Here is a 22,705-nt window from a genome sequence, read left to right on the forward strand (position 1 = left end):
AAAAAAAGTTGAAAAAATATATCATGTTAAAAAAAAGAAAGAAAACGGGGGGGCCAAAAAGTTGGAGGGAGGGGGCATCCTTCGAGTTTGGGGATAAGGGACCTTTGGGGAGTTGATGTCTCTGCTGGTTAGAGTCGTTGGTGCTTATGATACTTGATGGTTCGTACTCACATACACCTTAATACTTGATTTGCAAGGATTTCTAAGGTTTGTTCTGAATTTCATTATTAAAATTCTTTTCTTACCATCTACATCTCTCTTAGTATCAACTTTTTAGTATACTAAAACGTTAGACCCTATTTTAAATTGATAATACTGTTTAAACATTACTTGTGTATTATACAGACCAAATTGGAGAGGTAAAGCTATGTCAAATCACAGTGTCATTTTATTGTCGTTATCCAATTTCATAGACTGACTTTATTTTAAATTTACAACAAATTAACTGAGTTACAAACCCCTTTGGGGTTACCTTAGCTACTAATAAGTTTATTACTTTTTTTTTCTCCACCGTCATACAATCTAATCATTAATTAGAGTCATTCACACTCCTATTATTCAAAACATTAATTAATATCGTTCGTAGTGTCCAATTTGCGAATTCCTTATCCCTTGTTGCAAAAATGTCAATCAAAACATTTCCTAAATACGCAATTTGACAATCTCTAGTTTTCGATTAAAAAAAAAAAAAAAAAAAAAAGTAAAGTGTAATAATCACTCTCTTTGAAAAACCAAACCAGACTATACCCACCAAACCAGAGTATAACCACCAAACCATACTATAACCAAAGCAAAATACTTGACCCACCGAACATTATTTTGCAAATAAATAATGACTATACACCCCTAAACTTTCATGGCACACCCTGCCACATTTAAACCAAAATCAAAGACTCTAACAACAAAAGAAAACTATACCCACCAGAATCCTGTCTGGTTGGTCTTGGTAAGTCAATAACCCAACTAGAATAAGATGGACCAGAAGTATAATGCCATGAGAGGGAGTTCTGAATCTCTTTGAAAAGGTGTAGAGGCGCGATAGAATAACATGGAGATTCCTAGGGGCGCGATAGAATTCCATAGGTACTTACTACTATTGTAGAACATGTATAATTTTTAATCCAGGGACAGCATACTCTAAAATAATATGTGAATTAAGATCGGTATTTCCATGTTCTGCTTGTTCCTGCAACCCAACCCCTAGTTGCTATATAAAACGCTATTGGTAGGAATACGAACGTTGTACGGGACACTTAAAAAGATAGTCAAATCGTAATCAATTATTTGTGGGACATTTATGATAGGGCTTACGGAAACCCTCGTTGAAGATAAATGTAATATATCAGAATATTGATTTGATTAAAAATAGCCTTATTCTATTTTTTGTTATTACAACACAATCATTTCTCATTTGGTACGTTGCTATCAAGTCCTTGATTGGGTTTTTGATCAATTTTGATTATTTTTGTTATCAAATTTGAACACATTTTCTTTATGTTAAGAAATAACCTGTATCCCTACTCATATAGAGAATATTTTCAAAAATTATTTATTTCCATCAATAACTTATCCACATATGCAGTTTGTACATCAGCTACTAGAAACCCTTTATTGCACACATAAAATACCATTATACAGAAGAGTTATGTGACTCGTAAAAGCTGATTGTAAAGTCAGATGTCTAAAATCAGAAGTCATTTGCTATGAACATAAGGCATTGTTAGAAACGGGTTTTGGTTTTAGACGCCCAAATTGGAGCTCAATTTTCGTCAATTTTTCGTATGTCTCTTTTTGCCTTAAATAGGAATAACTGTTTAATTTCAATTTTGGAGCTCATACCTATGGTCAAATTCCTTGAAATCAATGAGGAGGGGATGTGCCGTATACTATAGCTTTCAATTTCCAATATTTTTCTAAAAACAGACCTTAAAGGATCCCCTACCAAACTTTATAAACCAGAAAGTGGACCTTTCACTATTCTGAAAAAACAGAGCTGCGCAAAAGTTAGGAGTTTTTAAATAATAATTTTTACTTTTTTTAGGAAGATAGAACTTCAAATTAGCGAAATTTCTACCAATTCTTCTATTTAAAAAAAAAATCTTATTTATAAGGTCAAAAGTCAACAGTTTGCATCCACTTACACTATTCGTCTGACCTATAGACAATCATTTTAATACTTTGGTAATGTGAATATCTTCGGATTTTTGTTACTTTTCTGAAAACTTCCTCCAGAGTTTCCTTTATCTTAGTTGTTTTATACATTTTTTAAAACTCTGCTGTAGCATAATTGCATCGTTACATTAGAGCCAAGAGCATTATAAGATTCCAAGTTTCACTCATAGAGTCATCAGGAATTGATGATTCCGTAGATTGATGCATGTCTTCTATCTTGACGCTTTCCGGATCATTTGAAGGATGGGAATTGCAGTAAGTCTTTGAGTAGATAGACTGTTAATCCTTGAGCCATCAGGATTTAAAAAAAAGTCATGACTTTTTAGTCAAAAAGTTCCACAAACTAATGGGGCCACAGAAATATGGACTCTCACACAGACAAAAACATGGAATGATAACATTCAATTATATGTTCATATGTTATTGCTATATAAATTGTTGAGTCCTATTTGAATAATTTCTGTCCTTTGCTGAATTAGAACACTCAAACAGCAAAGATTTTTTTCAAAAATAATAATTAGCAAATTGCACATTTCCATTAAAGTATATTGGACATATTAATTAACTTATTAAAAAATTGAATTCTAAATGAAAAAAAAAGAAAAAGGAAAAAACAGACATTTACTTTGTGTGTCCACTTTCAAACGAGAAAAAAAATTGAACAGAAGTTCCTGTTAACTGAGCCCCTAGAAATACCATCAAAGAAAACAAAGTGGTAAGGCACTTTCAACTTAGCTTAGTTAAGTGTCCTTAAAACAGTTTAAATATACACTTCAAAAACGTTGTAATGCTAGTGTAAGGCAAATTTGTCCAAAAAAACAAAATCTCTAAATTAAATATGGTCAATAGAAGTAACGTAAAGGAGGTAATGTCCAAGAATAAGCACTGAGATTAAGTTAGTCACATAGTCATAGAAGAGTCTCGTTGAAACGATACTTGTGTTATTTCTAGGGTGATATTGCTTCTTATTAACAACTAGCCTCACGTAGTGTGGTAGTCACGAATTTTCCGTGTTTTTCGTCGTGTAGTATTTATTTTCTAGCATTCCGATAACAAACACCCTCACAAGCCAAATGCGAAATTCTTCAAACAAAAATGCTAGTTTGGTCAATAATTACGCAATTGAAAAACAACTTATTGAAATAGATTAGACACAAGCCGTCATTAACATGAAACAAAATTAGAAATTTAGTTCAATAAAAGGAATACATTCCACTATTTTAAACACTGACCTAGGGAAGTTAAATTAATTGATTTGAGGAGAGAATTTTAATAAGATGGTGTAATAACTCAGCTTCCCGAAAAATGATGATTTTTACGGTTTTCTTAACACTAAACATTGATTCAATAGAGTATTTAAAGGGTTTTAATTCAATGTTCTTGTTAATGCTACTTTGAAAATTTAATTTCACCAATTATAAGAATTTTAAAATAAGGTGTTTTTGTGAAGCTTTTCATGGTTGAAAACTTGAAAGATAGCCCTGATATCGCATTTAATCATTTAAAATTTAGTTCATGATCTATTCTAGACTATACCATCCTTCTGGAACATTGAACGTTACTTAGAAGGATAGGTAGATAGATTTATCCAACAATCAATTGAAGAATAACTAAATTAGTTATATTGCTTTGACGATAATGTTAAAAAAAAAAAAAAAAATTGAATTGGAGGACTATAATAGGAGATCCCTATCATTTATAGTAGTATTAGCTATTTTGCCTAACATTCAACTTTTTAACTTAGATTTCTTCCATTTAATGTGGATTGTACTCTCGGAGCAAAGCGGAGCATGTACTTTTTGAGCAATAACGATTGTAATTTTGCTTTTCATTTGTTAATGATTATTATATACAATAATATATAAGTTATAAATATTGCTCAAAAAGGCTGTATCTACAAATTAGATTTTTTTCTCCAGTTTTTCAATTATGTTACGAAAGGTGTTTTGAGTCCTAGAAGGATGTTTTTGTTTCCTTAAAGGTTTATCAGACCTTCGGTTTTCTACAGACCAAGGCCTGGATATTTTCAGGTCATGTCTACGTCGTAAAGGCCTATCTACTGGATTGAAGGAACCGGGGCAACAATTTTTCGGAGGATGTCTAAATGGGGGTGACTCAACAAAGTGAGGACGATCGTGATGAATAGGTTTCTCTACAGGCACAAAGTCATTTGAAGGTACAAAGTCCGTGCTATGTGCATTAGGAGGATCTATATGCGGTTTCAAGTTTGCTCCAACAGCAGTACTAGGAATGTTTGGGAATTTTGGAAAATCAAATCCGGGGAGTCCCATGTCTTTGAATGGCTTTAAGTCGAGGTCAAAGTTGTCATGTCCGTCGTTTTGTATGTCCAATGCATTCGTACTCTGAAAAAAAGACACAAGTGAGTATTTGAAATTGTCAGAATGAAATTGTTCTTAGAATTTAAAATTTTATTTTCGATGTCAATCTAGTTTTGGTTGTTGGACGTCCCGACCATCAAAACTTAAAATACAGACGTTCAAAGAAAGAGCATCGAAACTGAAAATATAGATGGTCAAAGAAAAAGGTTCTTTTGACGAAAGAAAAAAAAAAATATTGCTACTTAGAATACAAAATTGAAAAAGAAAGCGGAAATACATAGCATTTCCGAAAACTCCTTTAAGTGCAAGAAATAAAATCACATAAAAATATCCATCTCGTATAAAAATATACATGTAAACTTGTACAAAAATAACTATCTCTTATAAAAATATATATAGCGCATACATAAGTGTGTGTCTATGGAATAAATTTGGAAGTTCTACTAAAAACAGATATAAGTTGTGCTCTAAAATTTGTGTCTTTGAGCAAATGTAAAGTTTCCTTGCAGTGAATCTAGAGAATGATAAAACTCCTAAATAAAGTAAAATATAAAGATTGATCGACAAATCAAACATATACACTAAGGCTAAATTACTATTCATTCAATTTATCCAATCTAAGAACCCACTTAGTAAGGAGAACCTACTGGATATATGGAAGGTGGAGGGCTTCTTGGATTTTCTATCCAGGCAGACAAGTCCATCCTTTGAAGAACACCACTTTTACAGGCAACTCGAGGATTTCTATAACGAAAAATTTCATTAGTTACTCTCTCGCTTATTATGTTTTGTTTCGTTCCAAATCTTAGCTTCATAAGGTGGAGGATATTACGGCCTAAGTTGTAAAACCAAATAAGTGTGAAGTTCAAAGCTTATAAGTAGAGGAAAAATAAGTAACCTAGGTATTGGGAATTTAACCTTATGCCTCAGAGAGGATCAGCTTCCATTCAACACCAGGAAAAAAAGTAGTAGACTCTTTCTCAGTTATAAGAAAAAAGAAAAAGGTCGTTGCCCTGCTGTTTGAATGACATACTATAGAATAAAATGCAATTTTTCAAATCTTACTTAAAATTCAAAAAGCTGACAAAGAGTGACATAAAATTCAACAAACAGAAATTATTTCATTTGTGAGTGGGGCTTCCCATTCCTCAACCTCTTGTTCTTCGCGCTAAAGTTGTATGGTGTATTAAAAAAAACTTCCTATTCCAATAAAACGGCCTTTGTGTTTTAATAGTTATCAAACAGTTCGTGGTAAAGAACTATAAGTAAGGAGCGACCCGGCTCAATAGTAGCCGAAACTCTAAAAAGCGGAGACACATCAAAAGATACATCAAGAGAATCAGATTTTTATTCTGATTTCAAATATATAAGTTTCATGAAGTTTAATTACAATCATCAGAAGTTACTGAGAAGATTTGCCTTATTTTCAAAAAAAGGGGGAACCAACCCCTAAAAGTCATAGAACTTTAATGAAAATCACAACATCAGATTCAGCGCATCAGAGAACCTTACTATAGAAGTTTCAAGCTCCTATCTGCAAAATGTGGAATTTTGTATTTTTTGCCTGAAGAAAGATCATGGATGCTTGTTTGTTTTTTCTTTTTCTTTTTAAGGGGTGATCGTATCGATCCAGTAGTCCTAGAATATCGTGAGAGGGCTTATTAAAACGTAAATTAAAAGTTCTATTGTTCTTTTCAAGTGACCGAAAATTGGAGGGCAACTTGGCCCCCTCCCACGCTCATTTTTCACCCGAAGTCACCCAATCAAAATTTTGAGATAGCCATTTTGTTCAGCATAGTCGAAAATTTAATAAATATGTCTTTGAGAATAACTTAATGCCCCACAGTTCCCAGGGGAAGGGCTACAATTTATGAACTTTGCCCATTGTTTACATATAGTATTGGTTAATGGGAAGTATACAGACGATTTCAGGAGGGATTTTTTTTATGGTGGGGGGGATCAGAGGAGGGGGTTAAGGGGGAGGATCTTTCCATGGGGAATGTTTCCTTGGGGGAAGGGACATTTCCATGAAGGGGGCACCTTTTATGTTCTAATAGATTTTAATAAACATCTCAAAAATTAATATATAATGCATATTAATAATCAGTATGACTCATTCTCAGTTTTTGAATGGTGATCTAGAGCTATGACCTCTAAAAAAGTACAGGCTTGTGGTTCAGTTACTGAGTGATAGGTACTTAAGGCAGCTTATGAAGAATTACTTTCGCAGGGGAAAAAAGATAGGGGCTATTTAAAGTAAAAGATATTTTGGATAAACGGGTTATCTTTTGTTTGAAAAGAAAGTAGAGGGCCAATTGCTATACATGTAACTTGAGAAAATAAAATTGTGACTGTTCTAGAAAATCAAATGATTCTGTAATGGACTTAGTGGTAAAGAATCCAGAAATATTAAATTTCATCTTCATTAAATAAGGTAGTCTTTGGGCAGAGTTCTACCTTAAGCTGAATTTACCAGCTAGGCATCTCACTTATTGGATGCATCTCAAGACTAATTGTCTTCCCATTAGAGCAAGATTCATAAGTTTTGGAAAAGAAAAAAGTAAAGAGGACAGGTATACCTGCCCACTTTGTAAAGATGAAAAGGATGATTTAGTGCATAGCTCGAGCCAGTGACAGGAGATTCGTACGATAACGGAAGGTATATTTGGTAAAAATCAGTTACTGCTTAAAAGTTCGCCTCCACAATTTTTTAAATTTTGTCTCCGCCATTTATCTGTAGAATTGCTAGGTATGTGATGATCCCCCCTCCCCCCTCTCTCCAGCTTCGTGTCGATAGGTATATGAATGTAATCTAATATGTTATACAGAAAAATTTATTCTACAATAAAAAGGGTACTATCACTCCCCCCCAGCACCAATATTATAGGTATAGTTAAAAATAATCCTAAGAATCAAGAGGGACTAAACATTTATCAATACCCTATCCCCCCCCCCAAATTTACTTCTGTATTTATCAAAAGGATCACGGAAAGTTGGGAAACTCAAGCATAAAATGCCGCGTTTTAAGGCTCTAAGCAGACTCCCTTCACGTGCACAAAGCTCTACCAGCCCTCCTTTAAAATGTGCCATTATACGTCACTGAGTATGTTCTTATCAAACCTCAAATGAATCAACTTTGTTACGTGAAGCTTTAAAATAAAGTTCTATAATAACTGCTTATTCTGTATGGACTGTGTGCATCTTAAGGAAAGAATTCATCACTGCGCGGCATAACTGTGTCTAAAATTGGAAAACTCAATCAGTAATTTTTTTTTTTAATTCTAAATCGATGAGTATTTCGGCCAATCAATTAGGCCAAATTTTCACTCAAAGGCTTTTTAGAACCCTTTGGACCAAAATTGTCATTTCACACCACCAAATGACTGAAAATGCCACTTTGCTGTGGCAAAAAAAATTTTCTGCTTCAAAAAGTTACAAAACTTTTAATGTCCTTTCTACAGATCCTTCTCCGGAAATTCTACGACCATTCCTTCCAGACAATCACCCCTGAGTAAAAAAACAACAACAAATAAACACGAAAATATGTGATCAACCTTCTCTAGAAAAAATACAACATTTCACATTTTGCAGATAGGGCTTGAGACTTCAACAATACAGTTTTTTGACATACTGAAGACAATGGTGGGATTTTCATAAGAAAATGAACTTTCTGGGGGTTTCCTCCTTTTTTCGTAAGTAAGCGCAAATTTTTACAGACTCATAACTTTTGTTGGGTAACTTCAAACTTATTGAATTTTATGCATTTAGAATCAACATAATAATTCGATCTTCTAATGCACATATTGATGTCAAAACTCCTTTTTAGAGTTCTGGTATCTAATATCATGAGTCGCAATTATACATCACTGTAGATAATTTTATCAAACATCAAGTGAATCAACTTAGCTAAATGAAACATTAAAGTAAATATTTATATTGAGCGTTTGTTTAATACGGACTACGTGACTTCTAAAAAACGAACGGGCGACCGTGCGTCAAAATCATCTCTTAAGGAGGGAAACTCTTTATATAGTTTTGCGATAGTTGATTTAACCAGCATTTTTTGTGTAGGTAAACATGAATATAAACTTTTATGCTAAACAAAAATTTTTTTAGCAATAGGAAGGAAGCTGTCACCCCAAGAGCATCCATACTCAGGCTTAGTCCAAATAAATTATAAGATTATTTCCTCCCCTCCTCATCCCTCAGGCCCACTTCAATAGCTATCTGAAGGCTCGTGAAAAGTTAGAAAATTGTGGCATAAAATGCAGTTTGAGGCACTAAGCACACCCTCTCCACACCTAAGCAATGACTCAGAAACCCGCCTCGATAATGGCTGCTGCGTAATATACATCATTATATGGGCGTAGGGAGGTGGGGGGCAGTTGCCCCCCCCAAAGACCTTCAAATTTACATTAGATATGGCTGAAAAAGCAGATGGTTGGAAAAGCAGTTGATAAAAGGTAGACGGTTGAAAAAACTGGAAATAAACAGAAATTTATTCAATTCAAACAAGAAGCAATCATCCATAATGTCTTGGACAGATTTAGCTGTAATCCAAGAAGATCAATGCTGAAACATATTGATGATTTATAATTTTTGGTGATTACTTATTAATAAGGATTTCATAAGTATGATAGAACTTGCTGGCAATGTAAGGTTTTGTGAACTGCCAATATAGCTTCAGCTCCCCCCCCCCCGCCCTTCATCACAGAAGTGGCTGCCCCTTCCCTAGGCAAGAAGCTACGCACGCCTATGCCGACATAACTTCATCTCCCCCTCCATCACACTATCGACTGCCCCCCCCTAGACAATTTGCTGCCTACGCCCATGCATCATTATGCATCAAGTAACTCAACCATAATCAAACATCAAACATAATCAAACATCAAGTGAATCAAAATAAGGAAGCTTTAAAATAACTATATTAACCTTTTCGTGTGACTTCGTGACCCTTTATGACTGAATACGCCACGGTGCGCCATTGTTCCCTCTGAAGCTGGAAAACTCAATGCACCGATTTTCGATATTCTCAATTAATTGGCTATCTTTGAATTTTGTTACACTCAGTTTTGTGCAACGAAATGGCAGAAAACACCACTTTGCTGTTCCAAAAATCTTTTTGGCTACTTAAAAAGAGCACTAGAAATTTGAATTTTCGTTCAAATGAACCTTCCCCCGATTTTCTAAAAACTATTGGTTCAGTACAATATCCAATGGGAAAAAAACAAATCAACACACATTCATGATCTTCTTTCTCGAAAACAAAATGCACAATTCCATACATTTATAGATAGGAACTTAAAATCTTTTCACTAGGGTAGCTGCATTGAAACTTAAAATGAACATAAATTATCTGTTATATAAGGGCGTCCCACCCTCAACCCCCTTCTATTTACGTTGAAAGTTTAAAAACTTGGGCTTAAGTTTAGGAGCGAGTGTTATACCGTGTGCCAGTATATCCTCTAATACTGGGAGGCTATATAAATGCCTTTTAATAGTTGTTAGAATCTTGATAGCATTCCAACCCTTGAAGATCGAAATCGCTGTTTTTTTGTATTTTTGTAAATAGTCGCTTCCGCGTTTTCGAACATTTTGAATGTAATTGGAACGTTATCCCCCTCCCTTCCATTAGGCAAAGTTTGTTTTTCAATTTAAGTTTAATATCCATACAATAATGGTTCGACCATCCCTGAGTGATGACTTTCCCTGAATAATTACACCACTTAAAATATTTCTAAGCTGGGAGGGGGGAGGGTAGGCTCCGAGAAAAATAGAAAGATTTTTTGGGTTGCAATCTCCGGGATTCTCAAGGGGAAGCTTTTAAAAAGCTCTTTTTTTTATAGAGGATACCCCCTTTATACACCACCTTCTGTAGAAGTAAGCACATGAAAGAAATTGTTCAGGTTACACCTAAGATAACTGGGCAATAAGAGGAAAGCTGTCACCTCGCAAAATCATTTTATGAGCTCAGTCTTTAGTGTATATTGTAGGAGAGTAAATAAAAACACATGTTTTTTCAACTGCAAGTATGGGAGCAACATTAAAATTTAAAACAAACAGAAATTATTTTGGATATGAGGGGATTATCCATCCTCCTCAATATCTAACTCTTGACGCTAAATTTGGTTAGTACTTTTAGAAAAGCCTTTTATTCTAATTAAACTGCCCTTGTGTTTCAGGAGTCGTTCTTAAAAAATTGGGACAATCAATCAAATTTTAGCGTAAAGAGCGAGGTATTGAGGAGCAAAGTAACACCCTCATATACGGACTTATTTCTGTTTGTTTTAAGTTATAATGTTGCTCCTTACTTTCCGTTGAAAAAGCTTGGTTTTTTTATTGAATTTCTGAGTGGTTTTCAAATAATACCCATAAATCTGGTTTCCCCCATTTAAAATTCACTCTCCTTACGGGAAAATCCTCCATGGAAGGCCCCCCCACCCCACAAAATACCACCACCCCGGAAAATTTCCTCTGGACAATTCCATTCTCGTTAAAAATCCACCCTCCCCCGTAAAATTTCTTGCGGATCATTTCGTCTGAAAAATTCTCCTTGGCATAGGACTTTCATTTGAAAGACTTTCATTTAGAATTTCTAATCGTCTTTCAAATCATGCCGGAAATCCCCTCTTCCACGAAAAATCTTCCGGGAAATCTGCATCCCTCTTCCATTGGGAAGTTGCTCCCGCGGAAAATTGTCCTATTGAGAATTTGTCCCGCGGAAAATTCCCCCATGGAGAATTTCTCTCATACCCCCCTCCCCCCAACAGAATAATCATCCAGACAATTCCAACCCCGCTGAACATTTCCCCCGAACAATTCGCCATGAACATCTCCACATGCAAAATTGAATAGGCAAACATAAAGTAATATAAATAAAAATGATTTCGCCTAGGAATTCTGTCAAATTTTCCGACTTTAAAATTTCCCCGGGAAAGCTAACTCAAGGAAACATCCCTCCCTCCCCATGGAAAATTACCCCCGACAGAACCCACCCTGACATAAAGTCCCCCCCCCCCGTCAAAATAAAAGTCTGAATACATCCCAATCAAACAGTTCGTAGTAACGAACTGTAAGGAGCGACCCGGCTCAATGGTAACCGAAACTCTAAAAAACTGAATTTTGATACCAACAGATACATTAAAAGAATCAAATTAAATTGCTAATTTCAAATATATGTTTCATCAAGTTTAGTCTTACCCATCAAAAGCTACGCGCCTGAGAAAATTTGGACGATTTTCGAAAAAAGGGGGAAAGACCCCCTAAAATTTATAGAACCTTAATGAAAATCACACCATCATATTCAGCGTATCAGAAAACCCTACTGCAGAGGTTTCAAGCTCATATCTACAAAAATGTGGAATTTTCCATTTTTTGCCAGAAGAAAAATCACGGATGCGTGTTTTTTTTTTTCAGGGGTGATCGTATCGACCCAATGGTCCTAGAATATCGTGGGAGGGCTCATCGGAACGGAAATTAAAAGTTCTAGTGCCCTTTTTAAGTGACCAAAAAAAATGGAGGGCAACTAGGCCCCCTCCCACGCTCATTTTTTTCCCAAAGTCACCCGGTCAAAATTTTTAGATAGCCATAACGTTCAGCATGGTTGAAAATATGATAAAAATGCCTTTTAGGATGACTTAAACCCCAAAGTCCCCGGGGGGATGGCTGAAAGTTACGAGCTTTACCCAATGTTAACATATAGTATTGGTTATTGGGAAGTATACAGACGTTTTCAGGGGGGATTTTTTCTGGTAGGTGGGGGGAGGGGAGGGTCGGGGACTATTTGTGAGGGTCTTCCGATGAAGGAAGTTTTCATGGGGTAAGGGACATTGCTATGAAGGGGGCGCCGGATTTCCCAGCATTATTAAAGAAAAAGATCAGAAATTAAATAAAAAAACAACAAGTTTTTCAACTGATCAACTGATTGTGATTAAGGGGTAATTTTTAAAGAATTGGAAAAAATTTCGAACTTTAGCTTAAAGAGCAAGGTATTGACTAAGGGGCGAAGCCCCTAATATACGTGTTAAAAATTTATGAATATAGAAGTTCGTTACTTAAATTAATTCGTAAGTTACGTATATTTATTACTAATAAAAACGTTCGTAAATAAAATTAAACAAGTTTCGAGAAAGCCATTTAACCAAGTAAAAGTACAATTAATATGCAATTTTTTTTTTAATTATTCATGTACGGTGAGCCAAAATCAAAAACTGAATTAATTCAAAAACGTTCAAAAATTAAATAAAAAAAAACAAGTTTTTTTTAACTTAAAGTAAGGAACGACGTTAAAACTTAAAACGAACAGAAATTATTCCGTATATGAAAGGGGCTGTCCCCTCCTCAACGCCTCGCTCTTTACGCTAAAGTTTGACTTTCTCACGACTCTATTTTTTTTAAACAATGAAAAACCTTAGCGTAAAGAGTGAGGCGTTGAGGAGGGGACAGCCCCCTTCATATACGGAATAATTTCTGTTCGTTTTAAGTTTTAACGTCGTTCCTTACTTTCAGTTAAAAAAACTTGTTTTTTTTTATTTAATAACAAATAAAGGCATATTCTTGGACCTTTTGAATATACTATACAAAATTACTATGTATCTCAAAATTTTGATAGGACAAATTTTGGGGGAAAAGGGCGTGGGAGAAGGGCTGGCTGCCCTACGATCTTTTTGGCTACTTAAAAAGGGCACTAGAACTTTTAATTTTCACTCAAATGAGCCCTCTCTCGATATTATAGGACCATTGGTTCGATACGATCACCCTCGGGAGAAAAAAAAAATTAAAATAAGCACGCATCCGTGATCTTTCTTCTGGAAAAAAAAACGCAAAATTCCACATTTTTGCAGATGGGAACTTATAACCTCTAAAGCAGGAATATATGATACGCTGAATCTGATGGTGTGATTTTTTTGTAAGATTCCTTGACTTTTAAGGGTTGTCCCCCCCCCCCTTTCCCAAAATCAGGTACATATTTTCATGCTCTTAACTTTTGATGCGTAACATTAACTTTTTTAATCTTATAAAGTTGGAATCAGTATAATAAGCCAATTCTTTTGATGTATCTATTGATACCAAAGTTCAGTTTTTTAGAGTTTTGGTTACAATTACTCCTTCCTCACAGTTCGTTACAACGAACTGTCTAATTAGGGAGGAAATCATCCCCTCTTCTTCCATATAATCTGAAGGTCTTTGAAAGGTTTTCGGCCAGAAAATGCATTTGTCTAGGCTTCAGGCATACCCCCCCCCCCTCTTCCTCTCATAGAAAAAAATAATAGCCAACTGCTTTTGTAATTGGCACAAAACTATTCACCACTGTACATATTTCTATGAGGCCTCAAATGAAGAAACTCAGTTTCGTGTAGTTTATAAGCAATAGCTTGTAAATACTTTTTATTTTGTATGGACTGTGTGTATACTAAAACAAATGTGCTATTGTATTCATTATGGACTCTAAAACTGGCAAGCTGAAAACAATGTTTTTGAATTAATCTAAGGCGATCAGTTATCTCAGTATTTTGATTCGATTGCTCAATTTTAACTTCCAATCTTCGTTCGAACACGTCTTCTCTCAATATTCTTGAATCGCTTGTTCAATGCGATAGACCTTTGGAAAAAATTGTGCACTACGAAAATAAAATGAATAAACATGTGTGAATGACCACCTTTCTAAAAAAAAAGTTGTAAATAATACTAATAAGTTTAATAACATATCCTTCACTAACACTAGTGCTGAATTTGAATACCAGAAGCTGAAGGATATATATTAATTTGTTACTTACATGTCATGATCCGGTAATACCATGGCATAAACTTGAACTGTATCTGCAGTGTCACTGTTGTCGCAAACTAGCGTTGACAGTCTAGCCTTCCTAATCTCTCGTATTTGATCTATTCAGAAAGAAAACAAATACAGAAAGCCATATCTAAATGAGAAAGCAGAATAAACTTCATCTAACAGGGATGGTTATGTATTTTTAAAGTCAACTCAAACCATGTTTATGAAAAAAAAATGTTTTACCCTCTTTTTGTATGTTCAAATTCAGGAAGTAGCCTGCTTTGGAAAAGACTCATTTTCAAATATCCAATAATAAGCCAAGTTTCCTAAATAATACGACTATACGCACATAAGAGTGTACTGAAAATTCAAATTTATTCTAGATTACTTTTACATATTTAAATAAATGACAAGATGGACTAGTCAAAACCATGGCATTTAATAATAAGGTAAAAGCTACTGACTAGTAAACTAACAAGAATCAGCAATTTATGTCACATAAAATTTAGTCACGTAGGCATGAAAAGTAGAGCTTAGGGATAGTATTCCCTCGTGCTAGGGGTCTTGCAGTTCCTTTCGTGTTGCTTGTGTTTTTCAATTATTTCATCGGAAATTGCAGTTTTTCTCCGGTTTTGGCACCTAAAATGTTTGATCTTGGAGATAAGTGCCTGACATGCTTGTAAAAATCTCTTTAATAATTTCACCTTTTTAACTATAACATAAATATTAATAAACCATAAATATTTAAAAACTGGCTGATTGGTCAGTATTTATATATATTTTGTGTTATTATTATATCCAGTGTGCTATTTTGTTTTTCTCTTCTTTATACCAATAACCAATCTTAATCGAATTGAAAAGAAAAAGTTGTTCGCCGCCCATTTCTACTAAAATGGCAACTAATCAATATTAATAATAAAAGCATATAAGGTGCGTCATTGTCGTTCGGAATCCAGACTTATTTCGTAATTTATCGTTAAAGCACATAACGAAGACTTTCCTAACGATAGTCGAATGTGCCCAGTTACATATTTTTGGATCCGGCTGCAATGTGAATTCAATCAGACCCCATCATGCAAACTTATTGAATACACATATGGTGCATACACAATAATATTAAATGTAACTTGGCTTAATATAGGTTCTTGGCACCTTACATACTGTTTTTGACCGTATTATTTTTGTCCCCTGTACGACCTTTTGTGACAGGCCTACAGCTATAGCTTACATTAAAAGAGAATATATTTATATCACTGGATGAATTAGTCTCTATCCGTTAACCGAGCCAGAATTAACATATTAATTGGACTATTTATTATAGAACGATTTAAACCTACTTAAAAATATAGAAAAAAAATTCCTATTTACATGTTTTTCTACCATTAAATCTAAAAATGCAATGTAAATTACTTTGTGGGCGAGAAAGATTATGTAGATCAACAATTTTTCCTCTCTAATCAGCTTGAAAGTTCGAGGGCATGCTCTAGCTAGGGGGATAAACTAATACAAGGAACGAAATAAAGACACTTTGAAGCAACTTTAAAAAGTTACGGTAGGTTAGCTTTGGCTATGTTTGCCTTTGAGGCCCAAAACAAGCTGAATCTCGGCTTGTCGTACAAAGCTGAATCTCAGCTATGAAATGACAGAAAAATTGTGGTCTCATTTTAAAAATCTAACCCAGTGACTGCAGGAAAATAAGAAACAAAATATCGCACAGTGAACATATACATTAAGGAAAATTTTGATAGTGTCCGAACTGTTTGGGGTGGAACCTAGCATGATCTCATATAAGAGATGCTCCAAACAGAGATGGCGCAATTTTCACCGTTGCTGAAAGTTTAATAGTTGCATGGCTAATGGTTGTGTCTTTAGAACAACAGCTAGTCAAAAGAAAATAATTAATTATTCTTGAGACGTAACCAATCAATACGGAGGGAGCAATTACCATAAATAGGGAGATAAACTCTGTATTTTGCAAGGATTAAGTTTTAAATTTGGACTGCTAGCCAGTTGAGGAATTCAAAGGGGCTTATAAAAATGCATATTCTTCACATACAGTTTTAATTTGACGTCAAAAAATCATGCTAACAATGGAGTTTCTAAAATTATTAAATTCGTGTCATCTGTATATTTCCTTTTTTCAGTTAAACGTTATACATAAATGTTCTTTCGTGAGGCTTGATGAAGCTTGCAAACTGATTTTTATGTTAAAGTTTGCATTCTGAGCTCATAAATTGAAGAATGACATCAAAGGGGTGGGTAATAGAGAAGCAGCTAGAAATATTGGCAAGAAACCTTTAAGCTTGGTATATATACGTCTGTAGAAGAATTTTTGAGTGATACGTTTTTTCAAAAAAAAGAAGGAGGTTAAGAAAATACAGAATGAATTAAAGCAAGTATCAGTAAGATGTGAAATAGAAGTCATGGATAAAAATTACTGAGTATCTGGAAAGTACAGCTAGACGGCCAAATAGTTATTTTATTGGTATGGTAATATTTTATTGGTTTATTGGTATTACAATATTTTATTGGTATATTTTATTAGTAATATTTTATGGTAATATTTTATTGGTATGGTAAAATTAAATTCATGATTATAGATGCAATAAATTGATGCATTTAATATTTAAATGGTTTAGCATGAGGAATACGAAACACGAAGATGCTGCAGATAAGGTTTCAAAGGAATAACAGCGTGAAATAAGAGCAGGAATAGGATGCGTTGACCAGATGTTAGCCCTGAGGTTAATAACTGATAAGTGTCTGAACTATCAAGCAAATATAGTCCTGAGTTTTATTGATAATGAAAAGGCAATTTATTCAACTGAATGAAAAGCTTTAGTGAAGGTGTCGTTCAAATATTGCATACCAGATCAGTATGTTAAAACGATTACGATTATGCAGAACAACGACACTGCTGAGGTTAAGATTGGAAGATAAGTTGGTAATAGGTCTGGTCTGTGATCGTGAATTAATCTGGGTTGTGTTTTATTCGTTTTCGGAGGAATATTTTTACGAATTCTTGTTGAAAATATGGTTTTAATGAGAAGGTATGCCCTTTATAACTTAAATTACAAATTGTGTTTTCTAGATGGAATCGTAGCGAATTGAATTATTGTTGAGATTCTTAGAGTTCTCAGTCTAAGTAAAGCTTGAAAGTTAGTATTGAGAAAGTAGAGTCACTAAAATCAGGGATAAAAGAGGTGAATGTAGATTACGAGAAATTCACCCGTTGACTTACATACCTTGGCAGCACTATTAGTAAGGATAGTGGATGGACTGTGGATGTACAAAAAAAAATAGCCACGGCGAAGGGCGTTTTTTCAAAGTTGAAATAATTCTAGCAGAATAATAAGAAAATAAGCATTCAAAAAAAGATTACGATACTACAAGCCATGGAAGTTAGAGTGGTAAAAAATGGGTCTGTATTGCGTGTGCAAGGATTGGTTGAGAAGCACATGCTAGATGGCTTCTTGAAGCTTGTCTATGGACAGCTTTTGATATTTGTTAGGGCGGTTGAATATAAAATTTTAAGATGAATATAATTCGTCAATAATTATTTAGATTAAATCGTCTTAGGGGAAAAAATAATTACCTGGAGTAAATGCACTTGGATATCCTTGATTTTCGTACCAGAATCTATCACCAAACTTCAAATTATAGAAATTCTTGGCAATAATGCAAGAAAATACGGGACCAACTAAACTTCCTGGTCGAGCTTTTTCCGATATGCCAGCTGACCAAAGATCCAAATCATCAGGATGGCTGGAAATAATAATATTGACAACGGGGTTCACAATTTAATTCGTGTACCACATCTATTTCACTATTTTGGACCAGGACTCCCAAAAAAATTTAACCAGAATCACTAGTTTCAAAGACTGCACCGCAAAATTTAAATTTGAACTGTAAGTCTGATTACACTTCGTTTTTTGGAAGGCGAAGTAGATACAGTTTTTCCTATTTTCCTTTGCCAACTCTTTATTTTATTCAACAGTGCTTGGCTTTCAGATAAAATGAAAGCCAAGCCTTACAAATATACACTCCTTTCGGCTATAGGCCTGTGGCTATTTGGCTTGGATCAATCTGAATAAGCAGACATAGGCTGAAAAAGCAGAACATGAAATGTCAAGAAGGAAGTGTTTGGTTTAATCGGCTGAATTACTCTATGGGTCCTATTTATATCGGCGTAGCTTAGTTAATTAAAATTTTTAGGGCAGTCGCTTTCTGAACACATCTTTCTTAATTGCAGTTGCCCCAGAAGGGCAACTTAGTAAAAACCCAAAATTTTAAAACATACTGGGATCTAAAATCAGGGTATCAGCCTGCTAATTTTAGGACTTAAATTCAATAAACCAGGGCTACCCAGAAGCAGAAATGGAAACAGAAAAATTACTTTAAAGAGCAGATTGAGTAAAGGTGATGACACCGTGGTTCGTTTTTTAATAGGGTGCTTGAAAAATTTTCAAATGGCTTTTTGGGTTTTGTACATTAATTTCAATCAAGATTGCACCTCTTTCGGGAGGATTTTGTTCGCTGTTTCTGAAATTATTATAAATTTGAAAGTGAATAACCTTTCTTGAGTAACTTTAAAACATTGCAGATTTAGAATCAGCATGAATAATTAATTTTGTTATTGCACATGTTGTAATCGACCATAATAATATGCACATTTGAATTACGTATAAGCTACAAATAAAATGTCTCATTTGCATTATTTTTATATGGTTCCATGGGGAGGGGGGAATGTCTGGGAAAGCTCACCTTTGTCTTTCTCCTTATTTTTAAAAGTTCTGGATGTTTTATAGGGTTTCAATTTCTATGGGGGGGGGGTAGGGTGAAATCGAAGTCTCCAAGGCAGATTGTCTTCAGCTTCTTAACATCTGCGCTCCTGGCTCCAGATTAAATAGTGTTCTAATCTATAGAAAGTAATGGTACCAACAATGATCAACAAAAACGAGGGGGCTATGTATCCATCCGTTTCATTTTATTTATTTTTATAGGATACCACCATTAGCAGCCTGTAAACCCAATTTTAGACACATTTAAAATTCTTGGGTACCAAAATGTGGTAGCAACTTCTTCATTTAGCCGCCTCATTAAAGGGTGTCGAACGGCTCCAAAGAACTAAATTTAGTTTGAAAGGGTTTGATTCAACGGATTTAGAAATATTAAATAGGCTAAGAAAGATGCCAAGTATTGTTTTTTTGTCTTTTTTTACTTGCCTCCCATTTCCAAGCTCATTCCTAGTTCTAGTTTAAAATAAACTAGAACTAGGAATAAACTAGGCTCAAAACGATTCTTTCTTATTGAATAAATTTTAATTCCGTTAGCGTCTCTTAAAGTACCTCACCACTGTACCCTTTTTCTGGTTCTGCTTTAGGCTCATATCATTTATTTTTATTTTTTAATATACGATGCATTTTTTCTCTTCTCGATTGCTTCCTCTAGCTTGTGCTTAACGTTATTATAACTTTTGGTTTTATTATTTGAAAATGGTTTGAAATTAAGATATGTGTAATTGTTGATTCTGATATTAAATGTAAATCAATTAAGTAATCAAATCAAGTTAAAATCAAATCAAGTTGGAGTAATATTTTCAAACTGATAATTATGAGGAACTCCAAGGGGAAGAAACATACATCACTTTCTTTCAAGCTATAAGTCAACATTAAAAATACTTGAAGCCAAAACAGTGGCGGATCCAGGAGAGGGGCGAGGGGTGAAGCGCCCCCCCTAACGTAGTCTAGAGTCGTGTAATTTACTTAATTAACGCAAGTTTGCGTATAACTAAACTTGCTCCTAACGCACGTTTATCGGCTCAACCGCTTTTGGGCCCCCCCCCAAAAAAATGTGGATCCACCCTTGAAAAAAGTAATATAAAAATCAGACCAAACAATTTCAGTTTCAGAGGCAACGCTATAGCGTTGCCTATAGTAAAGGCCATACTGCTCCAATGTTGTATGATTATCATTTTTTTCCAGAGGTACCTCATATGGAAGGGATCATCGCATAAACTGCGAAGGGGGCTCATTCGACTGTGAATCAAGAGTTCTAGTGCCCTTTTTAATAGTTGAAAATGATTGGAGGGCGAATAGCCCCCCCCCCACGACCATTGTTCCCCCAAATACCTACAATCAAAATTTTGAGATAGCCATTTTGTTCAGCGTAGTTGATTTCCAGATAGGAAATATGTTTTTGAGGAGGACACTCCCCCACAACCCTCAGGGCAAGGATTTTAAGATATGCCCGGGGGGCATATAATAACGATGTTGGCACAGTGTATTATTTACTATTTTTTACGAGATAGCCATTAAATTAAAAATTTCTCAAAAGTCAGATAAAAAAATTCAGGTTTCGGCACCACTTCCAAGGCTTCGGGGGCAGGCGTCGTAATTTATGCATTGGGGTATTTATTGTTCTTATGAAAGGGATGCTTGTATAAACTACAGAGAGAGATCAGTTGATTGAAACTTGACAGTTCTAGTTCACTTTTTAATAGTCAAAAGAGATCCAAGGGCAGCTAGCCCCCCACCACCCACGCCTTCTTTTTCTAAACCCATGTGATGAAAATTTTGAGACAGACATTTTGTTAAAAATAGTTCAAAGGTCGGATAAGAAAAAATTCGGTGTCAATAAACCCCCCAGGGCCAAGGGGAAGGCGTTCTAAGTTGTGCTCTAATGGCATACATCGTTCTTATGAAAGGGCTGCTCGTATAAACTTCATGGAGGGTTCCTTTCGTTAGAAATTGAAAGTTGTAGTTCACTTTTTATGAGTCAAGAGAGTTAAACTAGCCCCCCCTCGCTCTTTTTTCCCAGAACCCTTCGGCTACAAATTTTGAGATAGCCAGTGTTTTGGAAATTGTTAAAAAATTAGATAACAAAACCTCCCCCCCGAGCCCGGGGGATAGGCGTTGTAAGTGTTGTCCTGGGGGCGTATATCGTTCTTATGAAAGGGATGCTCGTATAAACTTCAGAGAGGGATCATTTGATTGGAAATTGAAAGTTCTAGTTCAATTTTTAAGAGTTAAAAGATACCCGAGGGCAACTAGCCCCCACCCCACACACCCTTTTTTTCCCAAGCCCATCCGATAAAATCTTCATAATAGCCATTTCATTAAAAATAGTTCAAAGGTCGGATAAGAAAAATTCCTGTGTCAACGGAACAACCCAGGGCCTGGAGGCAGGCGTTATGAGTAATACTCTAGGGGCATATATAGTTCTTATGGAAGGGATGCTCGTATAAACTTCGCAGAGGGCTCATTTGATTGGAAAAGTGAAAGTTATTGTTCACTTTTTAAGAGTCAAAAGAGCCCGGAGGGCAACTATCCCCCCCCCCTCCTCCACTCCCTAAATGCATCAGATAAAAATTCTCAGATAGACATTTGTTAAAAATAGTTCAGTTCTGATAACAAAAAACTCCGGTGTCGACACAGCCCCCCAGGGCCCGGCGGTAGGCGTTGTAAGTTATGCCCTGGGGGCATATATGGTGGTTATGGCAGGGATGCTCGTATAAAATTCCTAGAGGGCTCATTTGATTGAAAATTGAAAGTTGCTATTCACTTTTGAAAAGTCAAAAGTGATTGGAGGGCACCTAGCCTCCCTCCACACTCCGTTTATTTTTTCCCAAAGGCAATTCATTTAGAAGAGGTCGTCAAATAAACTTCAAAGGGGACTCATTCGATTGGAAATCGAAAGTTCTAGTGCCCTTTTTAAGAGTCAAAAGTGATCAGAGGGCAGCTGGCCCCCCTAGCCCTTTTCCTCCAAATAAATCGGATAAAAAATTTGAGGTAGCCATTTTGTTAAAAATAGTTCAAAGATCATATAACAAAAACTCCTTTGCGTATGGTAATTTCGTTTAAAATAGTTAAAAGGTCAGATAACCAAAACTCCTGTGTCGACACAACTCCCCCAGGCCCGGGGCAGGCGTTGTAATTATTGCTCAGGGGACATATATGGTTCTTATAGAACGCATGCTCGTATAAACTTTGGAGGAAACATTTTATTATGACCAAGTCACAGGCAGGTTGGAAATGTTTGCTGCTAAACTTAGTACTGTGCCTAGATCACAGACTCAGTAGGTCAACCCCCAAGCCCCGGGAATTCAAAATTCTCAAACTATAAATTTTGGAGACAGCACTAACAAGAAGACGTCATTTTTTTCTGCAGTGAGACTTGCGACCCAATCAGAGAATATAGTGTGGGGTAGATTTAAGTGTGAGAGTACTTTTTTGATTGTAGGTTCTGTATATCTAGCACCGCAAAATAGTTCTTACTCGTCTGAAGACACGTGGACTATACTAAATGAAGAAACGCGATTGATACAACAGAAGTGTCCGGGGGACCGTCTGGTTGTAGCAGGGGATTTTAATGCCTATACTTCAAATGTATTAGAGATAACTCCTTAATTTTTTTCAGATGA

General features: G+C 35.3%; 1 protein-coding gene across 5 annotated transcripts in view; it reads right to left on the reverse strand.

Moving 5' to 3' along the window:
* Positions 1-1,539: 1,539 nt before the first annotated feature.
* Positions 1,540-22,705, reverse strand: part of LOC148943529 (salivary peroxidase/catechol oxidase-like) — a 94,112-nt gene continuing 72,946 nt past the window's right edge. For 4 of the 5 annotated variants that reach the window (XM_089101938.1, XM_089101937.1, XM_089101940.1 and 1 more), the window contains exons 13-16: positions 17,879-18,048; positions 14,288-14,396; positions 5,159-5,255; positions 1,540-4,535 (exon numbers count right to left, since the gene is read on the reverse strand). In XM_089101938.1, the coding sequence (XP_088958064.1) occupies positions 4,074-4,535; positions 5,159-5,255; positions 14,288-14,396; positions 17,879-18,048 (838 nt within the window). In that variant the 3' untranslated portion in view covers positions 1,540-4,073. Of the gene's footprint in view, positions 5,256-14,287; positions 14,397-17,878; positions 18,049-22,705 lie in introns of all 5 variants that reach the window. The other variant, XM_089101942.1, reaches the window with a different exon arrangement.

Source organism: Artemia sp. Qi Xiang Cuo, chromosome 15 (genome assembly GCF_049724085.1).
Source record: "Artemia sp. Qi Xiang Cuo chromosome 15, ASM4972408v1, whole genome shotgun sequence".
Lineage (NCBI taxonomy): Eukaryota > Metazoa > Arthropoda > Branchiopoda > Anostraca > Artemiidae > Artemia > Artemia sp. Qi Xiang Cuo.